The sequence below is a fragment of the Mesoplodon bidens genome (genome assembly GCF_964165515.1).
Source record: "Mesoplodon bidens genome assembly, chromosome: 1".
In the NCBI taxonomy this organism is placed as follows: Eukaryota; Metazoa; Chordata; class Mammalia; order Artiodactyla; family Ziphiidae; genus Mesoplodon; species Mesoplodon bidens.
In genome coordinates, this window is record NC_138176.1 from 213,153,708 (window position 1) to 213,175,158 (window position 21,451).

General features: G+C 39.2%; 1 protein-coding gene across 1 annotated transcript in view; it reads left to right on the forward strand.

Annotated features, from left to right (window-relative positions):
• Positions 1–20,463, forward strand: part of MTTP (microsomal triglyceride transfer protein) — a 45,745-nt gene extending 25,282 nt beyond the window's left edge. Inside the window, exons 11-18 of the mRNA XM_081242137.1 lie at positions 2,687–2,899; positions 5,040–5,251; positions 7,404–7,501; positions 7,607–7,728; positions 9,101–9,328; positions 14,840–14,964; positions 17,442–17,612; positions 19,118–20,463. Of these exons, the coding sequence (XP_081098263.1) occupies positions 2,687–2,899; positions 5,040–5,251; positions 7,404–7,501; positions 7,607–7,728; positions 9,101–9,328; positions 14,840–14,964; positions 17,442–17,612; positions 19,118–19,289 (1,341 nt within the window). The 3' untranslated portion in view covers positions 19,290–20,463. The remainder of the gene's footprint in view (positions 1–2,686; positions 2,900–5,039; positions 5,252–7,403; positions 7,502–7,606; positions 7,729–9,100; positions 9,329–14,839; positions 14,965–17,441; positions 17,613–19,117) is intronic.
• Positions 20,464–21,451: the final 988 nt, after the last annotated feature.

Here is a 21,451-nt window from a genome sequence, read left to right on the forward strand (position 1 = left end):
TGAGACTTGGCTACCAAATGGACCATAGCAAATGTTCAAATTTTCTTTTCAACTTTCTGCTGTGGAATACTCATCTATCTTTTGCCCATATCAAAGACATCTGGATAGAAAGAAAATGATGTATTCTAAATACAAATGTAAGGCATCTGCTGGGCACACAATCCACAATACCTTACTGTCCAAAAGGTACCTGCGAAGCTATCGAGTGCTATAGCTTTTCAGCGTTTACTGGCATGAAAGCTACTGCGCTATGACAGTCTAAATGGCAGCTACACAGGTCACAATGAGTACTAAACCTCTATTTCTTTTTTCTATTTGTTTTTTGCTTACATTTTGATCTCCCTGTATCCTAATTTCTTTTTTCACCGAATTTATATTTGAAAAAATTCAAACCTATGGAAAAGTTGTAAGAATAGCACAATTCCATTAATATTTGTGTACCTGCTTCATCTAGATTTGCCAATTGTTAACGCATTGTCATTTTTGCATTATCTCATTCTGTTTTATTTCATTTTATATTATTTTGGTTGAACCCTTTGAGAGTAAGTTGCATGCATCTGACATTTTACCCCTAAAGACCTTTACTTCTTATTACTTGAGTGCCATTGCATCTAGGCTCTTATAATGGACAAAATACATATATTTACATTTATTAAATTGCGAGTTCATACTGCTACCTCCAGTTCTACAGGGTTCTTCCTCTCCTTCCGTCATTCCGTAATTATACCTTCCTTCTCCCACAGTGAGAACCCTGGTTCTCAAGGATGTTAATATCCTGATTCATTTGCTCAATCCTAAAACATGTACAAAATAATTTTGGAATTGTTACACCAACGTCATTACAAAAACCAAACTGACTTAAATAAAGTTCAAGACTTCATCACAGTCTTTTTGACCTTAGAATATATTTCACTAAAGGTATACAGTCAGAGGACTATGTTCAAACATTGTTTGGATTAATTCTTTTTTATTCTCTTCTGTTTAGTTATGTTATTACTCTGATATACAATCATGTTCATTTGCTTCTGTTTGAAATCAATTTTAGCCACCTTTCATCCTTGTTGGCTTCATTTTATTTCTTGAACATATGGAATAGTAACATGATTCAAAAGTCAAGACTTTATTTTAAAAGTATTCTCAAAGAGGTCTCATTCCCTTTCCTACCCTCCCACCCATTCTCACCTACCTTTTCTATGTAAGCGGTATCATTAGTTTTAGGTTCTCCTTTCTGTTTCTTTTTGCAACAGTAAGCAGATGTACACACACATTTTATTTCTTTTTTCTTGCACAAAATATAGCCTTCTATATACACTCTCTTGCATCTTCTTTTTTCCACTTAACAACATACCTTGGAAATCACCCCATACTGGTTCACAGAGATCTTCCTCCTTCCTTTTACAACTGCCTAGTACTCTATTGTGTGTTACACTGAGGCACAACCGTTTATTCTCCCATGTATGGTCGGTCATTAGGTGGTTTCCACTATTTTTACTATTACAAATAATGCTTAAATGAATAATCTTAGGCACACTTTCTCTTAATTTTGGAGATATAGCTTCAGGGCCAGGGTATTGGATCAAAATGCAGATTTGTTAGCTTTTGCCAAATTATCTTCCATGGGAATTGTAGCATTTTATGCTTCCACCTGAATGCCTATTTCCCTGTAGGCTCAATAACAATGTATGTTATCAAACTTTTGTATTTTTAAAGATCAATCCGGTAGTTGAGAAATGGTATTTCTTTAATTACATTTGAAGTTTAGCATCTTCATTCTCTTTGGGGGCCTTTTATATCTTCCCTACCCCCCATCTCTCCCATGGTGTGTGTGTGTGTGTGTGTGTGTGCACGTGTGTGTGTACCTGTAGCCTGGTTTCAGAGTTTATAAATCCTATAGATGAATTAGATCTTAGGAACCTTTATTTACAGATGATACTGAAGCCCCTAAAACATACGTAGCAGCAAAGGTAAAATAAGAGCCTAGAAGTCCCTATTTCTAATTTGCTTTTCCATTAAACTATTAACTTGCTAGTTCATAGTTTCTAGGCCAGAAAACTAAAAGGCCTTTTCTGATTAAAGAATATGTTTGAAAAGTACCTAGCAAAGTACATGCTGCATAAAAGGCATTCAAGGAAAGTTTTTTGAACAGTATGTCAGCATTAATCAAATTTGGAATCAAGTGGAAACAAGCACTTTTTAAACATTTAAAACAAGACCTTACAGTTGAGTGCTAAGTGCTTTCACCGAAGTTGTTACTAAGGAAAAGGTGTGTGCCACCATTTAGGCACCATCTAACCATTATTTTAGAATTTCAGTGAATGGGCAGTTTTAGGAATAATCGATCACAAGGGAATTTTATTTTATTATTATTTTTATTTATTATTTTTTTTCACAAGGGAATTTTAAAAATGACTTTATACATTCAGAATGTGTTTAAAAGTAAATATGCCCATTATTAATTATACTCATTGCTTCTTAATATGTTAATGTATGTATTTTTTTAAAAAACAACACCACCTTTATCAAGCTTTACTTGTTCATTTTCATTGTGTGCCTCAGTCAGGCAACCAGTGTAAAACTTTCTAAAACTTTAAGCTGTTATCTTGGACACAAGAGTGAAGCTGATCTAACCCAAGCTTTGTTTAATATATGGTTATGCATATGACTGATGTAGAATGTGATTTTTTAGGGAGTGGTAGAAGCCAAGAAGTTAATCTTGGGAGGACTTGAAAAAGCAGAAAAAAAGGAGGACAAAATGATGTACCTGCTGGCTCTGAAGAATGCCCGGCTTCCGGAAGGCATCCCACTCCTTCTGAAGTACGCAGAGACAGGAGAGGGGTCTCTCAGCCACCTCGCCACCACCACTCTCCAGAGATATGATGCCCCTTTCATAACTGATGAGGTAAATTCTCCAAGAATGTTTGCAACATTCACAAAAGGAAAAAAGCATGCCTAATCACAAGTCACATGCAAACTTCTCTGAAGTCACCCTATTTTTTCTTTCCAAACTAACAATCTCTCTTTCCTGTTAGAAATAACTCTTATATTGGATTTAAGGCTATTCTGAAGCAGCCTCACATTTTGAATAGATAATGTCCTATATCCTGAAGCATAAATATTGAGGCACATTCTCTTGTTTTATCACCAAATGTAATAGATAATGCTAAGATATAGGAAGTCAAGAGTGTGAAAGGAAGATAAAGCAAGGGGAGCTGAATCTAAAGCTAAAAGATGAAAAACGGTCAGGCAGAAGAAAGGATATGTGTGTTGGATAGAATATGAGAAAGAAGTGGGAGTCTTTCAAGCAGGGAAAGCATATGGGTGAAGACCCACAAATGGGAAAGAGGGTGGAATATTCCAGGAAAAAAAATAAGTCCAGAATGACTGGTACATGAAAAGTTAGGGAAAACATCTCTGCAGTATGGTTATGCAGCCTGTACTTGAATGTTTCTGGTGACTAGAAGTTCAATATTTCACAAGACTTCTTCATTATTGGACAACTCACACTGTCCAATTTTTTTGCTCATATCAAGGTGATATCTTCCTTCCCGTGACTAACACTTATTTGTCTTAGTTTGGCTTCCCCTCTGGCAGGAGAATTCTACAAGTATTCGAATAGAGGCAAAGTCCTCTCTCCTCTTGGGTACCAATGCCAGTTCCTTCAGCAATTCCCTGTTAAATATGATTTCAAAGTATCTTCCCCAGGATGAATTCTTGTTGTCAAGTGGTCCTCTTAAAATTAGTATCAAAATTCAATAAAGTACTCCAAATGATAATAATAAAAAAAAGAAACAAATTCTTTTCTGAAATGTCTTTACTTCCACAAGATTTAAGATGCTCTTAAATTTTTTGACACTGGAATAACCTGGCTTAAGTACTACCATGTTGGTTCCTACAGCTGCAGTTTCAGGAAGCCATCCCAACTAAACTTTTTTTTAGGGCAGAGAATGTTTATAAAGTGTAAGATAAACTGCCTGCTGAGAATGATGTTCCCAGTTTGCAACTATGTTTTGTGTCAAAGTTGATAAGCTGCAAAGTGTGGTAATTAGGGTCATGAGTTTTGGAGATAGACAGACCAACATATGGATTCCGGCTCTGTCCTTTCCTAGTTGTTTTTGCTTAGGTGATTCTTAATTCCTATATACCTGAGAACAAGGTCAACATTTGTGGGAGATAGAAAAAGGCAGAGGAAAGTAGAACTGAAAGAAATATTTATAAATGCCTGATACAGAACCCCAAGCACTGCATATTGTTAGGCAGTGCTAGTGACCAATGAAATTATTTGTTGCCACAGAATGTAATTATTTTGGCAAGTTTTCTTTTGTGTTAATGTTTTGTTGAAAAAAGAAAATCCTCTAATATGACCTACGGACTTTGGGTGATAATGATCTATCAATATAGATTCCTCAAATGTAACAAATGTACCACTGAGATGCAGGATGTTGATACAGGAGGAGGTTGTATGTTGGGGGGAGAGGGGAGGGCTGGGGAGCACGAGATATATAAGAATTCTATACTTTCAGCTTAATTTTGCTGTGAACCTGAAATTGGTCTAAAAAATAGTCTATTAATTTAAAAAAAGAAGGGAAATTTCTGAGGTACCTCACTGTAAGGAAATGTGGGGTCATATAGCCATCTCTCTCCAGAGCCCCTTTGCCATGTGGCAGTCGTATCTTTGAAAATTCTGTGGTTGTTAGGGAATACCATGATATGCTGCAATAACAAACAAGACTCAAAAATCTCAGCTTCTCATCCACTCTATGGCTAAAGTAGTTAAAGGAAAATGTGGCCCTGAGCTCTCTACCGTAGTAGAAGAAAGAGAGGGATAAGATACACCAGCTCTTAACTGCCTTGGCCCAGAAGTTACCCACAGTGATTCTGTTCATGGTCCACTAGCCAGAACTATGACCCCAACATAACTGCAAAAGAATATGGGAAATATTGGAACACATGTCTATTTTATGAGCGTTAACTCTTCCTGCACGATATCAATTTAAAAAATCTAGATGCGCACTAACTAAGCTTGAACATCTTACGAACAGGTGAAGAAGACTATGAACAGGATATACCACCAGAATCATAAAGTTCACGAAAAGACTGTGCGCACTACTGCAGCTGCCATCATTTTAGATAACAATCCATCCTACATGGAAGTAAAAAACATCCTCCTCTCTATTGGGGAGCTTCCCAAAGAAATGAATAAATACATGCTCTCCATTGTCCAAGACATCCTACGTTTTGAAATGCCTGCAAGGTATGAAGCAGTGCCCCGTCTCTGCTTATCCAAGCTTATTTGTATATTGATGTGGTACATGTGTGGCTAATAATAATGGTGTGGTCTTTATGCTGGGTTATGTTGCATAAAACCAAAGAGTTTGCCAAAACTATTTGGAGGGCCGGATTAAACAACTTCACTTTGGCACTGTGATTTGGAACTCTGGGTATGATCTTTTTACTCTAGGTCTCCCGTTCGGTCTGGTAACATTATATTGCCAAATGTTAGCAATGTTTTAAAATCCAACTGTATTTTCAGTAGGACTATTTTTATAGCTAGCATCGTAAAATGAGGTAGGTTCCCACCAAATGGTCTTTCATCTTAACTTTCCAAATGTTAGGAATCTTTGAAGCCTCATTTATCACAGGTTAAATGAATTTACCATTTGAGTTTAAAACCTTAGACATGACCCATGTTTTAGGACTATTCAAAATATGAAGAATGGAATCAGCAGACTTCATTGCTCTCAGTTACTTATTGGAATCATCCTCCTTCCAGTTCCCAAGTCTCTTCTCCCAAATTCACTGCTGTCCCTTTTCCTCACTGAAATCAGAGGGCCAGGGAAGGAATCTTCATTTCCCCTGAGTTACATGCCGAGCACTGCCTTCAGGAAGGATCATGTTTGAGTGTTCCCAGTTGAAAAGGGAAACAGACATGGGAGGAGGTGGGAAATAGGTAAGGAGAAAGGAAATGAAAAAAAAGGCAGGAAAGATCGAAGGAAAGAAACAAGGAGCGAGACTGAAGGGAAAAGAAACAGGAAGAGTAAGTACAGACAAAGGAGCAGGGCAAGTAAGGAAGGAGGGCGAAGCAGATCAGAGATGCCGAAAAGAAACAAATTCTCTCCGCAGCCATGTGTGCCTGGTCAAGTGGATTTGATTTCTCTTCTATTGCTTTGCTTTTGTGAGACTCTGTGGGGGAGATCCTGGGTGTATTTACTGCCATTGTCTTCTGAACCTAGTGATTCAGGGGACAGTAAGGAGGAAGCAGCTGGGTAGAGAGCAGCCTGGGAAACATGAGGAAGCCGTCGCGAACACTGCAGGTCAGATTCTCGAAACTGAAAGCATCAGAGTTGGAAGGGACGTGAGAGGCCCCTTCACTTGCTATCTCTCTCCAGTGCGGGGGTCTAGTCTCCTGACAGGTGGTGTCCAGACTTTGCTTGCACCTTTCCAGTGGTGGGAGGTTCACCACCTCTGAGGGAACTTGTGTCATCATTTAGAGACTCTCTCCATTACTGCTTTGCATAACTGAAATCTTCTATTGGCCCAGATTTTATTCCTGAAGCAAAGTGGAAGAGATCTAATCATTCACCCACATGCAGGCCCTTTGAATATTTGAGGACTACTCTTCATCTTTCCTTTTTCAGGCTAAAATCTTATAATCTAGTGATACTGGGGGAAAAACCTATAAGATAACCATTCTTCCTCTCGGTGATGTTCTACCTCAGAACTAGGTCCAGATTTCTTTGGTTGATTATTTTGATTTCTTTTTTGCTGAGTTGTTATAATTTTATTATTACTGATATGATTAGTGTTAAGTAGTCAGGAATGGAAATATCTCAACACTAATTAGTTAAGTAGATAATATAGAGGTATGGGGTCAGGTTTAAGACTTACTTTACAGGAGACTATTGGGTTTTACTGAGATGTTTCTTTCATTGAAAACTATGCAAATATAGAAGAAATTCCTGGGAATTTGCTGTTATATATCATTAGCCAGTGATAACATTAGAGGGTGTAGGAAAACATTTAAAGAAATAATGGGCAACCTCTCCAGTTTGGTACAACTTTCCTTAAAAGTATATACTATTTAACAATAGAACCACGATGATTCAAAGAACATGTGTTTTCCACTCCTGAGGTGTGTCCATCAGCCAGCTTAAGCCATCTCATAGCTGGCTGTCCTCGCCTTGCTGTCATTTTGATACCAAACTGAATTTCAAATATCCGAGGAATGAAGGGGAAAGCCCTAATCCTGATGCTGGCACTCCAGCTGGCACCTCCCCAGTTTTGGAGTGGCATGAGGAAAATTTGGCCCCCTCTTTTTTCCACTGAGGATTTGGGTTCTTTCCAAATCTGACTTGGGAAACAGCCATTACCATGAATGTGCAGCTTTTTCCTTTTATGTGTTACAGCAAAATGGTCCGTCGAGTTCTGAAGGAAATGTTTGCTCATAATTATGACCGTTTCTCCAAGAGTGGATCCTCTTCTGCCTATACTGGCTACATAGAACGTACGTAACCCAAAAAGGGGTTCTCCCTCCCTGCTCCATCCCCTGCTCAGTATTGCTGGAACTGTTGTTAAATTACAGGTTATTATTTTTTTTTTTTGTCCTTAGGTAGTCCCCATTCGGCATCTACTTATAGCCTTGACATTCTTTACTCTGGTTCTGGCATTCTAAGGAGAAGTAACCTGAACATCTTTCAGTACGTTAGGAAAAATCCTCTTCATAGTATCCAGGTATCTCATTTTTCATTAATTTTGCTTATTAAAGTATGTAAGAGGTTAGTGTGCAGTAAAATAAAATATATACTAATGATAACACTATAGAACGCATAAATTAATGGTGACTCTATCATGTCGCCCATGATTCCATCATCTGCAAGAGGCTGTATGGTTTACAGTCCCAGAGAGAGTTTCAGACGTGAACTTGAAAACTTATGTGTTTTGAGTCACTGGACTTGCCAAACATCCATAGTTTTTTCAAAGGTACACATAGTCACAAAATTGAAGTCATGCCAGTATTTCTCATGTATGTTTTAAAAAATATTTTTATCCATAGATATATTCCTTGGAGCTCCAGATATTTATTTATAGAATATATTTCCTTCTCTTGGTGTTTCTATGAAGAGACTGATTCCCCATAATAAAAGCTTTCATAATAGAATATGGTTCTCCAAAGAGTCAATCTACATTTTTTCAATATTGCTAAGAGAGAAAAGAATAAAGTGTAGGCATTTGACAACTGGCTGACTTCCGTCCCTTTAGTTTTACCCCAAATGTGGTGACAATCTCTAAAGTCTTCCTAATTGTGAAATATACTTTCTTTTTAGTTTTTATGCATATCAAACTTTAGCCTTCTCAATAAGCTCATTTAAGCTTTAAAAATGATACAATGTATATAAACTTGAGTTCCTATCAATATTGTATTACTACACCTTTGGTAGGACTCTAGTTAGGATACCATGCTTTCTGTCCTGAGGAATCGCCATCTGTTTTCTGATACGCATTCTGAAATGCCAAATGCCCAGTGGCTAAGGTGCTGGGTGTGGAGGACAGAGAATCTGTAGGATTCCTGTGTGTGGTGGAGATCAGGGTGTGAGGCTCCTCATAGCGTTCATCATCTTTTCATTTACTGGAGAAAGTTTTATGTGGAAAGGGGTGAGTCATGGCTTAGAGAGTTCCACACCCTCTCATAGGGCACACTGTCCCAACACTTCTCCACCTCTTTTTAGGGGCTCTACAAGATAGCCGATCCACCACATATGACAGTTCTGCAGAGACTGTCTCTAGGATGACGCCATTAAATGGAAAGCTCATGGTCTTTGCAGTCAGACAGAAGGGGTTTGAGACTTACCTCTGCCATTTGAGCTTTTTCTTTGGCCTCATCTGCAAAATGGATACAATCATATGAACCTCAAAGGGTGGCTGTGAGGATTAAATGAAGAAAACGAACTCATATTCAGGCCTAGAGTTGTTTTTGTTTTGTTTTTGCCTAGCAACTGCAAATGTTTGAGTTTTTGACCCCTGGGAAAGTTCTAGTTATAGCTCATCATCACGTACAGAACAGGCAGGGAGCTAATGTCATGAATGCTATATCCGTTTTCTCTAGGTGGTCATTGAAGCCCAAGGACTGGAGTCCTTAATTGCAGCCACTCCCGATGAAGGAGAGGAGAACCTTGACTCCTATGCTGGCTTGTCAGCCCTCCTCTTTGATGTTCAGCTCAGACCTGTCACTTTTTTCAGTGGATACAGTGATTTGATGTCCAAAATGCTGTCAGCATCTAGCGACCCTATGAGTGTGGTGAAAGGACTTATTCTGCTAATAGATCATTCCCAGGTAATTCATTCTGCAACTGTTTACTGAATGTAAAAGGCATGCTTTAAATGTACTCCATGCTTGGAGGATACAAGACAAAGTTCCACCCACCTTGGAACTCACATTCAAAGCATTTGACCCTCTTGGTATTATTGCCCTTTCTCTTTTTCTCTTTTGCTACAGATAAATGTGTTTTCTTTTGTCTATATTATCTGATTAAGACATCTTTTCACTGTTGAGGCAGAAGAAGAAATACTCAACATAATATGAGTATAATACAATGTCATTTATATCTCAATAAAACTAAAAGGCGGTAGTGGTGGGAAACCGATGTGAACAGAGACAAGAAATTATGGAGAAAATAACCTAGGATTCAACAGAGAAGAGATGGCCTTATCTCTTCACTTGGCTTTCCCGGGCACAAGGGCTTAGGTGATTTCTGAAGGCAAGAGCTAAACTACATGGCTTCATAGTTACTGATGACATTTATCATGACAACAGTGGTAAGATCCAAATAGTGCATCATCCCTGCCAAATTCGTAGAGACACAAGCAACCACTGACACCAACCACATGCTTAATGGAGACTCTTTGCCCCAAATTCTCATGTTCACAGAACCTTACAATGGTTCACTCATTGTTAAAGAATAGGATTACTTTCATTCACTTGACCTGCATTCTTCAGAATAGTTTTCAGTTTGCTTCACCCCTAAATCTTACATTACTGTACTAAGGTACGACAATACTATATTCTGTGTGGTAAGATTTAGGTGACCAAGTTACTGTGAGATGGGAGTGGGCTGCCTCATGGAATTTTTTGAGAAACAGAAAAGGGTTAATCTGAATAACCTTTGAGTTTGAGTGTTTGATGCTTAAAATTTTTTTCTTTAATGGCTTGACATTTCCTGCCTTACTCAGCATAACAATATAAAAATGGAATTTTTGCTAAAAAAGGATCTTATGGGAAATCCTTAAAGTGATCACTTGCACTCTGATTTATATTTATGATATATGAGGAGATTGGATTAAAATTTATAGACTATAGGACTTGCTTGGGAAGTTTGCTTTTGTTGTTTAATAAATTCATAAGTAATAGCCTAGTTTTGACTTTTGCCTTCACTAGTTACCTTCTGTGTGCTCTTGGGAGGTTACTCAATAGCTTTAAACCAGGATTTGCTACTCATAAAGTGAGGCATCTGGAACAGATGATTCACAGTTTTTATCAGCTTTGTTCTTTGCCAGATAATTTGAGGATCTTGATTTGTTGGATTCTGGTTATGAAATCATAGATTTTAAGATCTGGGAGTGACCTTAAATATCAGATTTACTAAAACTCCACCAAAATGTCATTGGTTGAAACTAGATGCTAATTCCCTATCTTTATTATTCCTCATAACAGTTCAGGATAGCTGTATATAACAAAAAAAGCCAGTTTGGGGTAGCTTAACCAAATAGTTTGATTTTTATCATGTAACAAGTATTTGGAAGTAGGTAGTCCAGGATTGATATGGAAACCCTAAGATATTGTTAGGATCCAGACTCTTTTTCCTCAGGTTGGCCATCTTTACTTGTGGTTTTCAACCTCATGCTTGTCCCCTCATGATTATCAGATGGCCACTGCACTTCCAGCACTAATTCCTCATTCCAGGAAGGGAGAGAGAAGGGTAAGGTGCAGCAGAGTCTGAGACTCTTTTTCAAGAACTGTCCTGCAAGTACTATCTATTTCTACAAAAGATAAGCGTCTACAAAAAGAAGTCCTTTTTTATTGACCCAAACTGCCATATGGATATCTCTAGCTGCAAGAGAAGCTGGTAAATATAGTTTTTCAATGGTTGTATTGACACTCTGAACAAAACTGTGTTTCTGTTAATATGAATGAAAAGAAGGACAACCAGCAATGCGTTTCATGCCCCTTAATCCTCAAAGTCACAGAAGAAAAATTGTTCTCAAATTATATTATAATTTTACATCAGCATTTTTCCATTGAAGTGTTACCTCTGGAGAGGTGTATTCTTAATGAAAGAATCTCTGAAGAAGGCATAAGAGTGCTGAGAAAGTAGTCCACATTTTAAGATGCAGGAATAATAACAATTCAGTACCACCTGTATGTACTCTCCTACCCAACAGCAACGCCTAATAGTCTGAATCGGGGTATAACTCTTGATGCAAAGATAAGTAATAACCTAGGTCAGGGTTGGCAAACTTTTATGTAAAGGGCAGAAAGTAAATAGTTCAGGCTCTGTGAGACATATGGTCTCTGTTGCAACTACTCAACTCTGCCATTGTAGAGTGAAAATAGCCATAAATTATATATTAACATATGAGCATGGCAGTGTTCCAATAAAATTTTATTTACAAAAATAGCCAGTGGGCCAGATTTGCCTGTAGGCCATGGTTTGCCAACCCCTGATCTAGATTTATCTTGTATGATTTTTGTCTTCATTAAGCTAGGGTACTGCAGGCATATTCTAAGAGAAAGATCTTCCCTTAGTTATGAACATAGCCCAATGCCAGTGTAATTTAGATTGGAGTATTTGGCAGATCTGGGTTTATTATACAAATATGCTGTTTGAGTCTCCCTGGCTCTGCAGAACACTCCAGTAATGCCATCCTAGCTTCAGGGGCACATACCACTCTAGGTCAAGTGCTGACATTGAAGGAAATTTTGGCAGTGGATGACCCATCACAAACGCCAGGGCAGATGGAATTACTCTGTGCTTACTCTCTTGCTCTCTTTTTGCAGCTAACTGGATTACTCTTCAGAGAAGGATGTCTATAAAGTCAGATGAACAGGGGGATCCTCTTTAGCCAGCAGAGAACATATTTTCCTGAATGGGAGCAATGGGATGAGTTGTCAAAATATCAGTGTCTGAGCTCTAAGAAACACCTTTAGGCCCAAAAGTAAAAGATCAAAGGGGTCACATTAGCTATAAATACAAAGCTCCAGTATCTTATTCTTCTGGTTCATAAACAAGAGTTTAAATAAACATGTCCTCTTGGTGAAACAAGGACATAAGCCTATGCTTTATCTTTTTTTGCAATATTTCTCAGAACAGCCTTCCTTGCACACTAGGAGACAAATGACACTTATGATTTCCTGCTAGCCATGCATGTATGGTAGTAGAAAAGTCTCCCCACAAGAGACAGTCTGGGTATTCATTCTAGCTCCACATGCAGCCTCCAAGCCTAATTTTTCTTTTCAGTCTTCAGATATAATGCCCACCATGGAAGATTTGTATGGGAATTAAATGAGATACAAAATGTAGAGCTTTGGGGGCACAGTAGGTGCTCAAAAGCTGTTAGTTCTACTTACTTAACACCCCTCAAAAATTAGAACCACTGGGCTTCCCTGGTGGCGCAGTGGTTGAGAGTCCGCCTGCCAATGCAGGGGACACGGGTTCGTGCCCCGGTCCGGGAAGATCCCATATGCCACGGAATGGCTGGGCCCATGAGCCATAGCCGCTGAGCCCGTTGCCACAACAGAGAGAGGCCTGCGTACCGCAAAAAAAAAAAAAAATTAGAACCACTGCACTATGTAGTTTAGCCCCTTTCACGAAGGAAAGAGTGGTTTGTCCTTCTACAGGGGTCAGTGGTCTGTCCTTCTATTGCTGGGGGGGGCAAACAAATTCCTCTGTGACTATGCATAAGAATTCTTCCACGATCCCCACCCCAGGAGAGAAGTGGAATATTCTCGGAAAGCCAAGGCGCCCCTCAAAACCCACACTGCAGTGGAAATGCTCTCTCCCCACAAAAGGCACCTTGTTTAATAGCCGTGAAATGTTCTTTTCCATGGCAGTTGGTGTGTTTTGACATCCACGTAATGTGTGGCCAGTGGGAAGGCTAAAGTCCACATCACAGACCTCTGCCGAGTTAGGGACTAACAAAATGATAGTTTTCAAATGGGGAATAGAGAATATGATCCAAATAAGGAAGTACTTTTGAGGCAGGGCATACAATAGGGCCAGTTTGGAAACAATGACAATAACAGTGCAAATGCAGAACTCACATCTTGGTTCTGCAGCTCATGGGCATAGGTTACAATTGGGACATGATTATCGTGGTTTTCTCAGGATAATTTGTCTTCCTTCATATCAGTTATGATGCCTGAGGTAAGCCCTGCATCCCACCACCACCACATTTTGTTCTGGACCTAATGTAGCAGTAAGTATCCTTAGGGCTGTCTCCTAATGTGGCCCGAGTTCTGTGTTGAGAATCTCATGCTTTCATCCAAGTGTCTTTCAGACTGAAGGTAGTTTCATGCCACAATCAGACTTTTCTAGTAAAACAAGTTCTATGATTGAGATTTCTTGCCACACTCTTTCGAAAGTTGGAGAAAATTCAGGGGGATCCATGATCAACACAGTACTTTCTAGGAAGTGAAATTGCGGCATTAATAGTTGGCGAAAGCATGGCTTATTTGGTCTGAATAGGGCAGTTATGTAAAGAAGTTAGGCATGCTGCCAGTTGCTGTGGACCTAAGATCTTTGGAGGAATATCAAAATTAAAGGTACTGAGCCTTTTTCCCAGAACTGTTATCATTTCAAACACTGTCCCAAGGCAATCTGATTCCAATCCAGCTGGAGAACTTTTCAGCCAACATCGCCCCATCTAATGTACATAGAATTGCAAGACTTAAAGGGTAAATGCTGGCAAACAGCATAAAACAATGGGTTTCAGACAACTACAATATTACTGAGGATGGACTATGTTTGTAAATGAGTGCTGTCCCTCTGGAATATGCCGTGGAGTTCATGTTGGTCTTGTTTGTTATTTTGATGTCATTCCAAATGTCAAACAATAGGGTATTATGGCTTAGTTAAGTTGCCTTGCCTTACTTTCCTAGCTTTCCTTTCCTAGGCAATTCCTGGAACTTGTATACTGCACCAGCCGTTTTTATCCTGCCTTTCGTTTACCAGCAGGATGCAGTTTACTATATTTGACACAGCATTTAACTATGGAAGTGGTAAAGGACTTCAAGAGATCATCTATCCCAAACCCTCACCCCCACTCCAAAGCCACACTGGATTTCTGATGGATATGCTTTCATTTTCCCTAGTCTTGTGGTTCTCAAATTTAGGTGCAACAGAAGCACATGAGGGCTTATTAAAACACAGAGTTCTGGGCACCACCCTCAGAGTTTCTAATTCAGTAGGTATGGGGCTTCCATTCCTAACAAGTTCCCTGGATGCTCATGTTATTTGTCAGGGAACCACACTTTGAGAACCATTGCCCCTCCCAAAGTGAGGCAAAGATTGAAAGAAAGCACCCTTGTCAACTGACACTTCACTTCTTTAGTATTTGAATTGACTAAATAATTTAGCAAATCAATAATCTACTTCCGTGATCAAGGTTAGAATGTGTTTCCAAGCCTAGAGAAAGACTTCAATGTTAACACAACTCAAATGGTATTACCTACAGCCGGAGGTTGAATGTGCCTTTGGAAAGGGGCTGGCTACATTGTGCCCCTCCCCCTCTCCTCCTCCTCCTTCTAATTCTTCTTCTTCTAACTATTATTCTGTATTTTTGTTTCTAGGAGCTTCTGTTGCAATCTGGACTTAAGGCAAATATGGATGTCCAGGGTGGTCTGGCTATTGATATTTCAGGTTCAATGGAGTTTAGCCTGTGGTATCGTGAGTCTAAGACCCGAGTGAAAAATCGGTAAGTATATGTATAGTACTCTATACAAAGAACCACAGAGATAAGGTTTTTAAAAATTTTTATTGAAATATAGTTAATTTACAATGTTGCGTTAATTTCTGCTGTACAATAAAGTGATTCAGTTATACATATATATAGTTCTTTTCCGTATTCTTTTCCATTATGGTTTATCACAAGATATTAAATATACTGTGCTATGCACTAGGACCTTGTTGTTTATCCATTCTCTATATAATAGTTTGCATCTGCTAATCCCAAACTCCCAGTCCACCCCTCCCCCACCCCCTCTCCCTCTTGGCAACCACAAGTCTGTTCTCTATATGCAGAGATATGTTTTTGGAATTGTTTAACTTTCCGACTTCTTGAAATCTATGCTTTCTGTTTGTAATCATTAAATCGTAGAGTAGGGAGTAACCATGGGAAGTCATTCTTTCCATAGCTTCTTATGAGCAGCTAGGTACCTAATATGACTCAGCCAAGGATCTTTTTGCTTTTAAAGACATCCATGGACAGCTTGCACAGTGGATGAGATGGTCATCTTCTCTTGGTATTCCACTTTAGTAGCTGACAATGCTGTCAGAAGACTTCACTTTTAAGCAAATTTTTTTAGCTTATACCTCTTGTTGGGATTTAAAATCTTTCCTCTTTTGCTGTCTTCCGTGGAGAAAAATAAAAAGATGATCACTTTTGTGAGAATCTAATTCTTAAACATTGAGTCCTTAAATGTTTTTATTAGTGTTCATTTTTCTAAACAGAATTTTCTCTGCTCCTTTAGTTTTTCTAATTGACCCATCAGATCAAATGAAAGTGTTTTATTTTGAACTTAAAACAATGTCTTTGAACCAATGTGATAATCAAAAGAATTATTCTTCTGTTTGTTGTAATACTGAAGAAAAGAACATGAAAATGCAATTGATTTTTACCTTTTTGGATATTTAAAAATACAGTGGGGCAGAAGTGAGATAGGAGTGCTAAAATTAGATTTTTAGTTTATTTTGAACAATGGATGAAGGAATTGAGAAAAATCAAAAGGTGGCACATTTAACATGAAAGGTGACCCTCAGTGTTACTAAAAGGAACCAAAGAATGAGAAATGGGAGAGGGTTTCAGAGTGGTAAGCAATATAATTTAGGGCTTCCCACTGCATCAGTCATCTTGGTCATCTTTTTTTTTTTTTTTTTTTTTTCGGTATGCGGGCCTCTCACTGTTGTGGCCTCTCCCGTTGCGGAGCACAGGCTCCGGACGCGCAGGCTCAGCGGCCATGGCTCACGGGCCCAGCTCCGCGGCATGTGGGATCCTCCCAGACCGGGGCACGAACCCATATCCCCTGCATCGGCAGGTGGACTCTCAACCACTGCGCCACCAGGGAAGCCCCTTGGTCATCTTTTTGATGTATTTTCTAGACAGAAGTTTACCCAAATTAAACTGAACTGAATTATTTTCAGAAGGAAATCAACAACAGCTACAACAAAAATTTCTGGCTTTTTAAAAGAGACACGATATCCCTAAGTATCTGCCAGTGTCCACATTATAGCCAATTCATCTTCAATTTTCCATTTGTTCATTTAAAAAATATCTCTAAAGCCTTTGTTGAGTGTAAGATATTAGAAGGTAGTCAGGGATTTAATGAATTCAGGGAAAAGGATTCAGGGATTTAAATGATACCACCTCTGACCTACTTTTACACTGGCAATAGCAGCAGGTGTGCTGTGAGAAGCACAGCAAAAATTAGTAGCCTATTAAAAGAGCACGAACATACAGCTCTGATTTCATCTAAAGTCTACAATTAAATTAGAGTAGTCCTAGAGGTAAGCCTTCTACTAGGATTGTTTATCCTCTTCATTTTCATCCAAGCCTCTATCCGAGTCAATCCAATCTGTCTAGGTGATCACTGGAGAACCTATGACATCTGTCCTTTCTGGGGCACCCAATATACATGCTGTAGGAAGGGTTCTTTGTGATACTGTATTTTTCAAATATCTTGGCCACCATAGACTTCTGTCATCAGAGACCCTTTGGAGAAAGTAATGAAATGGAATTGAGGTAGCTACATAGAAGCCAACAGAGAGATAGTTACCAAGAAAATTGTTGTAAACATCAACTGTCTTCTGGGTGAGCTTAGACTTTGTTTTAAGATAACACAGGTATTTCTGACTTCCTGATAGGACCAGGTCCCAGGCATGTTTTCATCATGGCTCTTGGTATGCCCATACCAAACATTAATGCCTGATAGACATTTCATTCCCACATCTAGAATTGAAGGCTGGGGGAGGACTCAGGAATAGGGCAAAACTTCACTGCCCAATTGCTGGGACAAACCAGTTCCTGGTTACCAACAGAATTCTAAACACATTTAGGTCACCTATTAATCCCTTAAGTGTTTCTTTCCAGTTATCAGCATGAGAAATTCAGACCCTGTGGTCTGTTAGTTCAGCTCAGTTAAATGTGATTAACAGCTTATTTTGCTCAATTCTTAGGGTAACTGTGGTAATAACTGGTGACATCACAGTGGACTCCTCTTTTGTGAAAGCTGGCCTGGAAATTGGTGTGGAAGCAGAAGCAGGCTTGGAGTTTATCTCCACGGTGCAGTTTTCTCAGTACCCCTTCTTAGTGTGCCTGCAGATGGACAGGGATGGAGTTCCATACAGGTAAGAAGCAGTGCTTATGGAATGTTCCAGGGCCAGCCCCAGTTCACCAGGAACTTGCATCCAGTTTTGCGCATTCCGTTACAGAAATTAAAGGAAAATGGTAAAAACCCAGTGAAACATGACTTTTCTTTAAATGAGTAAATGAATAATTGATAAGACTAAAAAAAAGTTAGTTTCTAGGATACCAAGAAACTGTAATGACTAGTTCATTTGATTCTGGAGATAATATCATATTCTAGCCCAGAAATAATTTATCAAGGCAACAAAGGGATTTGATTTACTGTAAGAATTACCACACAGGTTCAGCAAAAACACTAGATGCATATTTACTATCAGCTATCTTCACAGTTGTCTCTTGGACAGAAAGTTCAAAACAGAACATCTGACAATCATTTACCATGGTTTAAGAGCCCAAATGAATCACAATTTTTAGGTAATCCATATAACAGCAACTTGACCTGGTTTAAGTTTTGACTCAAGCTTAAGATTTTGGGATTTTGAATTAAAAAAAAAAAAAAGCTTTTAGTAGAGTACTTAGTGTCCCAGAAACGAAATATATAACTGTCCATGTAGTTTTCCCAACCCCTTATCCACTCTAGAGCTTTTCATTTACACTGTGCCCTTTGAATTTTGTGACAATTATTCTAATAATACTATAGTGAGGAAGTAGGCTGCTTCGGGTCTGGGGAGCACTGACTTTTCTGTGGTGGGTGTAGAGGTCGCCTTGACATGCACACTTAACCATGAAGGGAATCTGTAGACTTAAAGCAGAGAACCATGTTTTACATGATCTCCTTTGATAAGTAGGGCAGAGTTACGCACCTTCTTTATTTATTTTTTCATTTCATGATCCATGTAAGGAATGCTAGATGATGTAAGTACAAATATGAGCAGGTTATGTTTTTACAGAAGAAAAGATCATAGATTATTGTACATTAAGCTGTTGCTAATTTATTAACCTATGTCTAGAATAAACCTCCATTAATACATTTTAGAAAATCAACCTTGCAATGGTCAAAATGCAGTGACCAGCAGCCCAGGCACAAGGCTAACTGGTTAGGTTCCACATTTCACTTGGGCCAGGGCTCTGGGGATGTTTCCCTGTCAGCATTCTCAGCTTAAATCCAGTTGGATTTGCTCCTTTCTCAAAAGGGGAATACTCCAAAGGTGGGGCTCCTGGAATGAGGGTGGGGGACATAGCAAGGCCTACAAAGCTTAGCAGCCTCTGCAGAAAGCTGAGAGGCATTTGGTCCCTCATTCCAGAAGAATGAGTAGCAGCACTCCCATATCCCAGGCACGTGGAGTGTATCTGCTGGTGTAAAAAGAAATGCGAAGAAAAAAATCACCCCATTCATGGGAACGAAAGCTAGTCGTCTTTGGTACTCACATCCTTTGTCAAATGGCTTTGAAACAGAAGCTTCAAGTGTTCACTCAATAACTTGGCTCTGACGGGTGTGGGGTGACTTTAATATGTGTGTAATTTTGTTATTATTGTTATTATGCAGGCAATTTGAGACAAAGTATGAAAGGCTGTCCACAGGCAGAGGTTATGTCTCTCGGAAGAGAAAAGAAAGCCTAATAGCGGGATCTGAATTCCCGCTGCACCAAGAGAACTCTGACATGTGCAAGGCGGTGTTTCCTCCTCAACCAGAGAGTAGTTCCAGCGGTTGGTTTTGAAACTGATGGGGCTGTTTCACTGGAATCCATCTCCCCGGAAGGGATATGACGTGACATGCCTAAGTACTTGCTCCCTGAGAGCACAGTGTTTACATATTTACCTGTATTTAAGAGTTTTGTAAAAAACAATGAAAAACCTCACATAATTAAGCTTGGGCCTGAATCATTCAGTACTACCTACAGTGTCATTGTGAGCCAACCTATGTGACACTTTTAGTAGCATTCTTAGTTTTATTGTATCTCTCTCAAATCACATTTAGTACTATGAAAATAGTTCTGCCCTAAGAAGAACCTACTGTTTGTAAAAAATAAGACACACAGACACACATTCAGGAGAGCACAATTTTGTTTTAACAATTTTCAGTCAATGTATATGAAGCCCTTGGTAGAACCTTACACAGCTTGTTTCTATGAAACATGCCCAATCAGGAAAAAACAGACCTTTTTTTCTTGGAGAGGGGAGCAGGGAGGAAAGGGATAAGACTTTTAATGGCTTTTGTCAGCCATCTTCAAGAATTAATATTTATCTCTTCTGTTAGTTTTATTGAGTATTGAGGTAAGAGGCACACAGAATGAACACATACCATCTCTTCTTTCTGCTGGCCATGTAGTCAGATCGCTAGAAGAAAGCTAATCAGTCCTCTGCCTTCTGGCTTACAAAAATGTCGGACTCAGCATATCAGAATTAGAAATATTAATTTCAGGAACTCCATTTGATTTTTTCTTGTGCTGTATCTCTTTGAGACTATAATGTGGTCCACTGTCCTTTATAAGGGACATCCTCAAATATTCATCATTTTATTTTTCACTCAATTGTTTTGTGGTGGAAATTCCAGTCTGTTGGACTGCAGTCTACAAAAGCCAGAATGGCTGAGAGAATTTAATAATGCTTTGAGAACCTGATGGATTTGGACTTCTAAAAAATGAAATCAAGAAAAGAGTGTCTCTATTTGTACAAATTAAAAGAGCCACGTTAAGCATTTTCAAATATTTACTAATAAAACAGATACATGTTTGGATAGCGACAGGCCCAAAACAGATAACAGGTGCTCACTTGTCCATTAAACACACACACACACACACACACACACACGCACACACACACACGGGAAGTTTAGCTAGCGCACCACTAGTTGTAAATTTAAAATGATGTGTGATGAAATAAATATGTGGAATTCCTATTGAATTGCTTTTGTCTTCCATTATTTCGAGCACCATATTTCTCTGTTCCTGCCCCTTTCTGAGCCCAGACACATATACAGCTAAGCCTCTGAAGCTCTATAGAGCAGGCCAGATGCTCTAATAGGTGGTCAGAGCCCTTTGGAAAATACGCTATTGAAAATAACAGCAGAAGCAGTCAGAAGCTCATAAGGACCGGCAAGCTTAAAAACAAGCTCTAAGCCCAGTTTTTATAAAGCTCTGGACCTGCACACGTACTGTTATGTTATTGAGAAGAGAAGAAGGAATAAAAACAGGAGGGTTTCAGGGGTACTCATGGTGGTGGTGGCGTTGGCCTTGGAGGAAGCGTTCTGTAGAGATACTCATGCTGCAGCAAAAGCAAGTTGATCCAGGGCACTGAGCTGAAGAGGCTGTGGGCTAAGGAACCTCATCCATGTGACACTTAGTAAATCACAGCTGCTTCTGTGATAATAACTTAGTTATTACGTAAAATAATAGCTTACTTAAGAGTGATGACTGCAGTGTCACGGGTATTACTGTTATGCTATTTCCCAACTGCTTATCTGCCTGGCTGAGTCAAATATGGCCACTTATTTGGAGAATGGATGGTACTTACCAACTCTAACATGCTCCAAAGAAAAAAGAAACCTGAAGCATAGAACAAACATTAACTCCTTTCTAGATAAATGAGACAAATTTTAGAGGAGTAGGGTGATATTTCACATTTTATGTGACATATTGGAGCCAGAAAAACTTACTTGGCATCCTTATTGTTGACCTGTTTCAAACACCAGTGTCCAGACGGCTGACTTTTGCAGAGATGGCTGTCTGGGAACTGCACGACCCTCTGGCATGAGCCCCTGTGCCCAGTCAGCCTCTCCTTGCAGACCTGAAGGATTTAGCCTGGCTGTTCTTCTACAAAGCGCTACTGTCATGCCCTGTCTCTCACAGATGTACTGCCCATGGCAAGTTGCCCTCTGCTT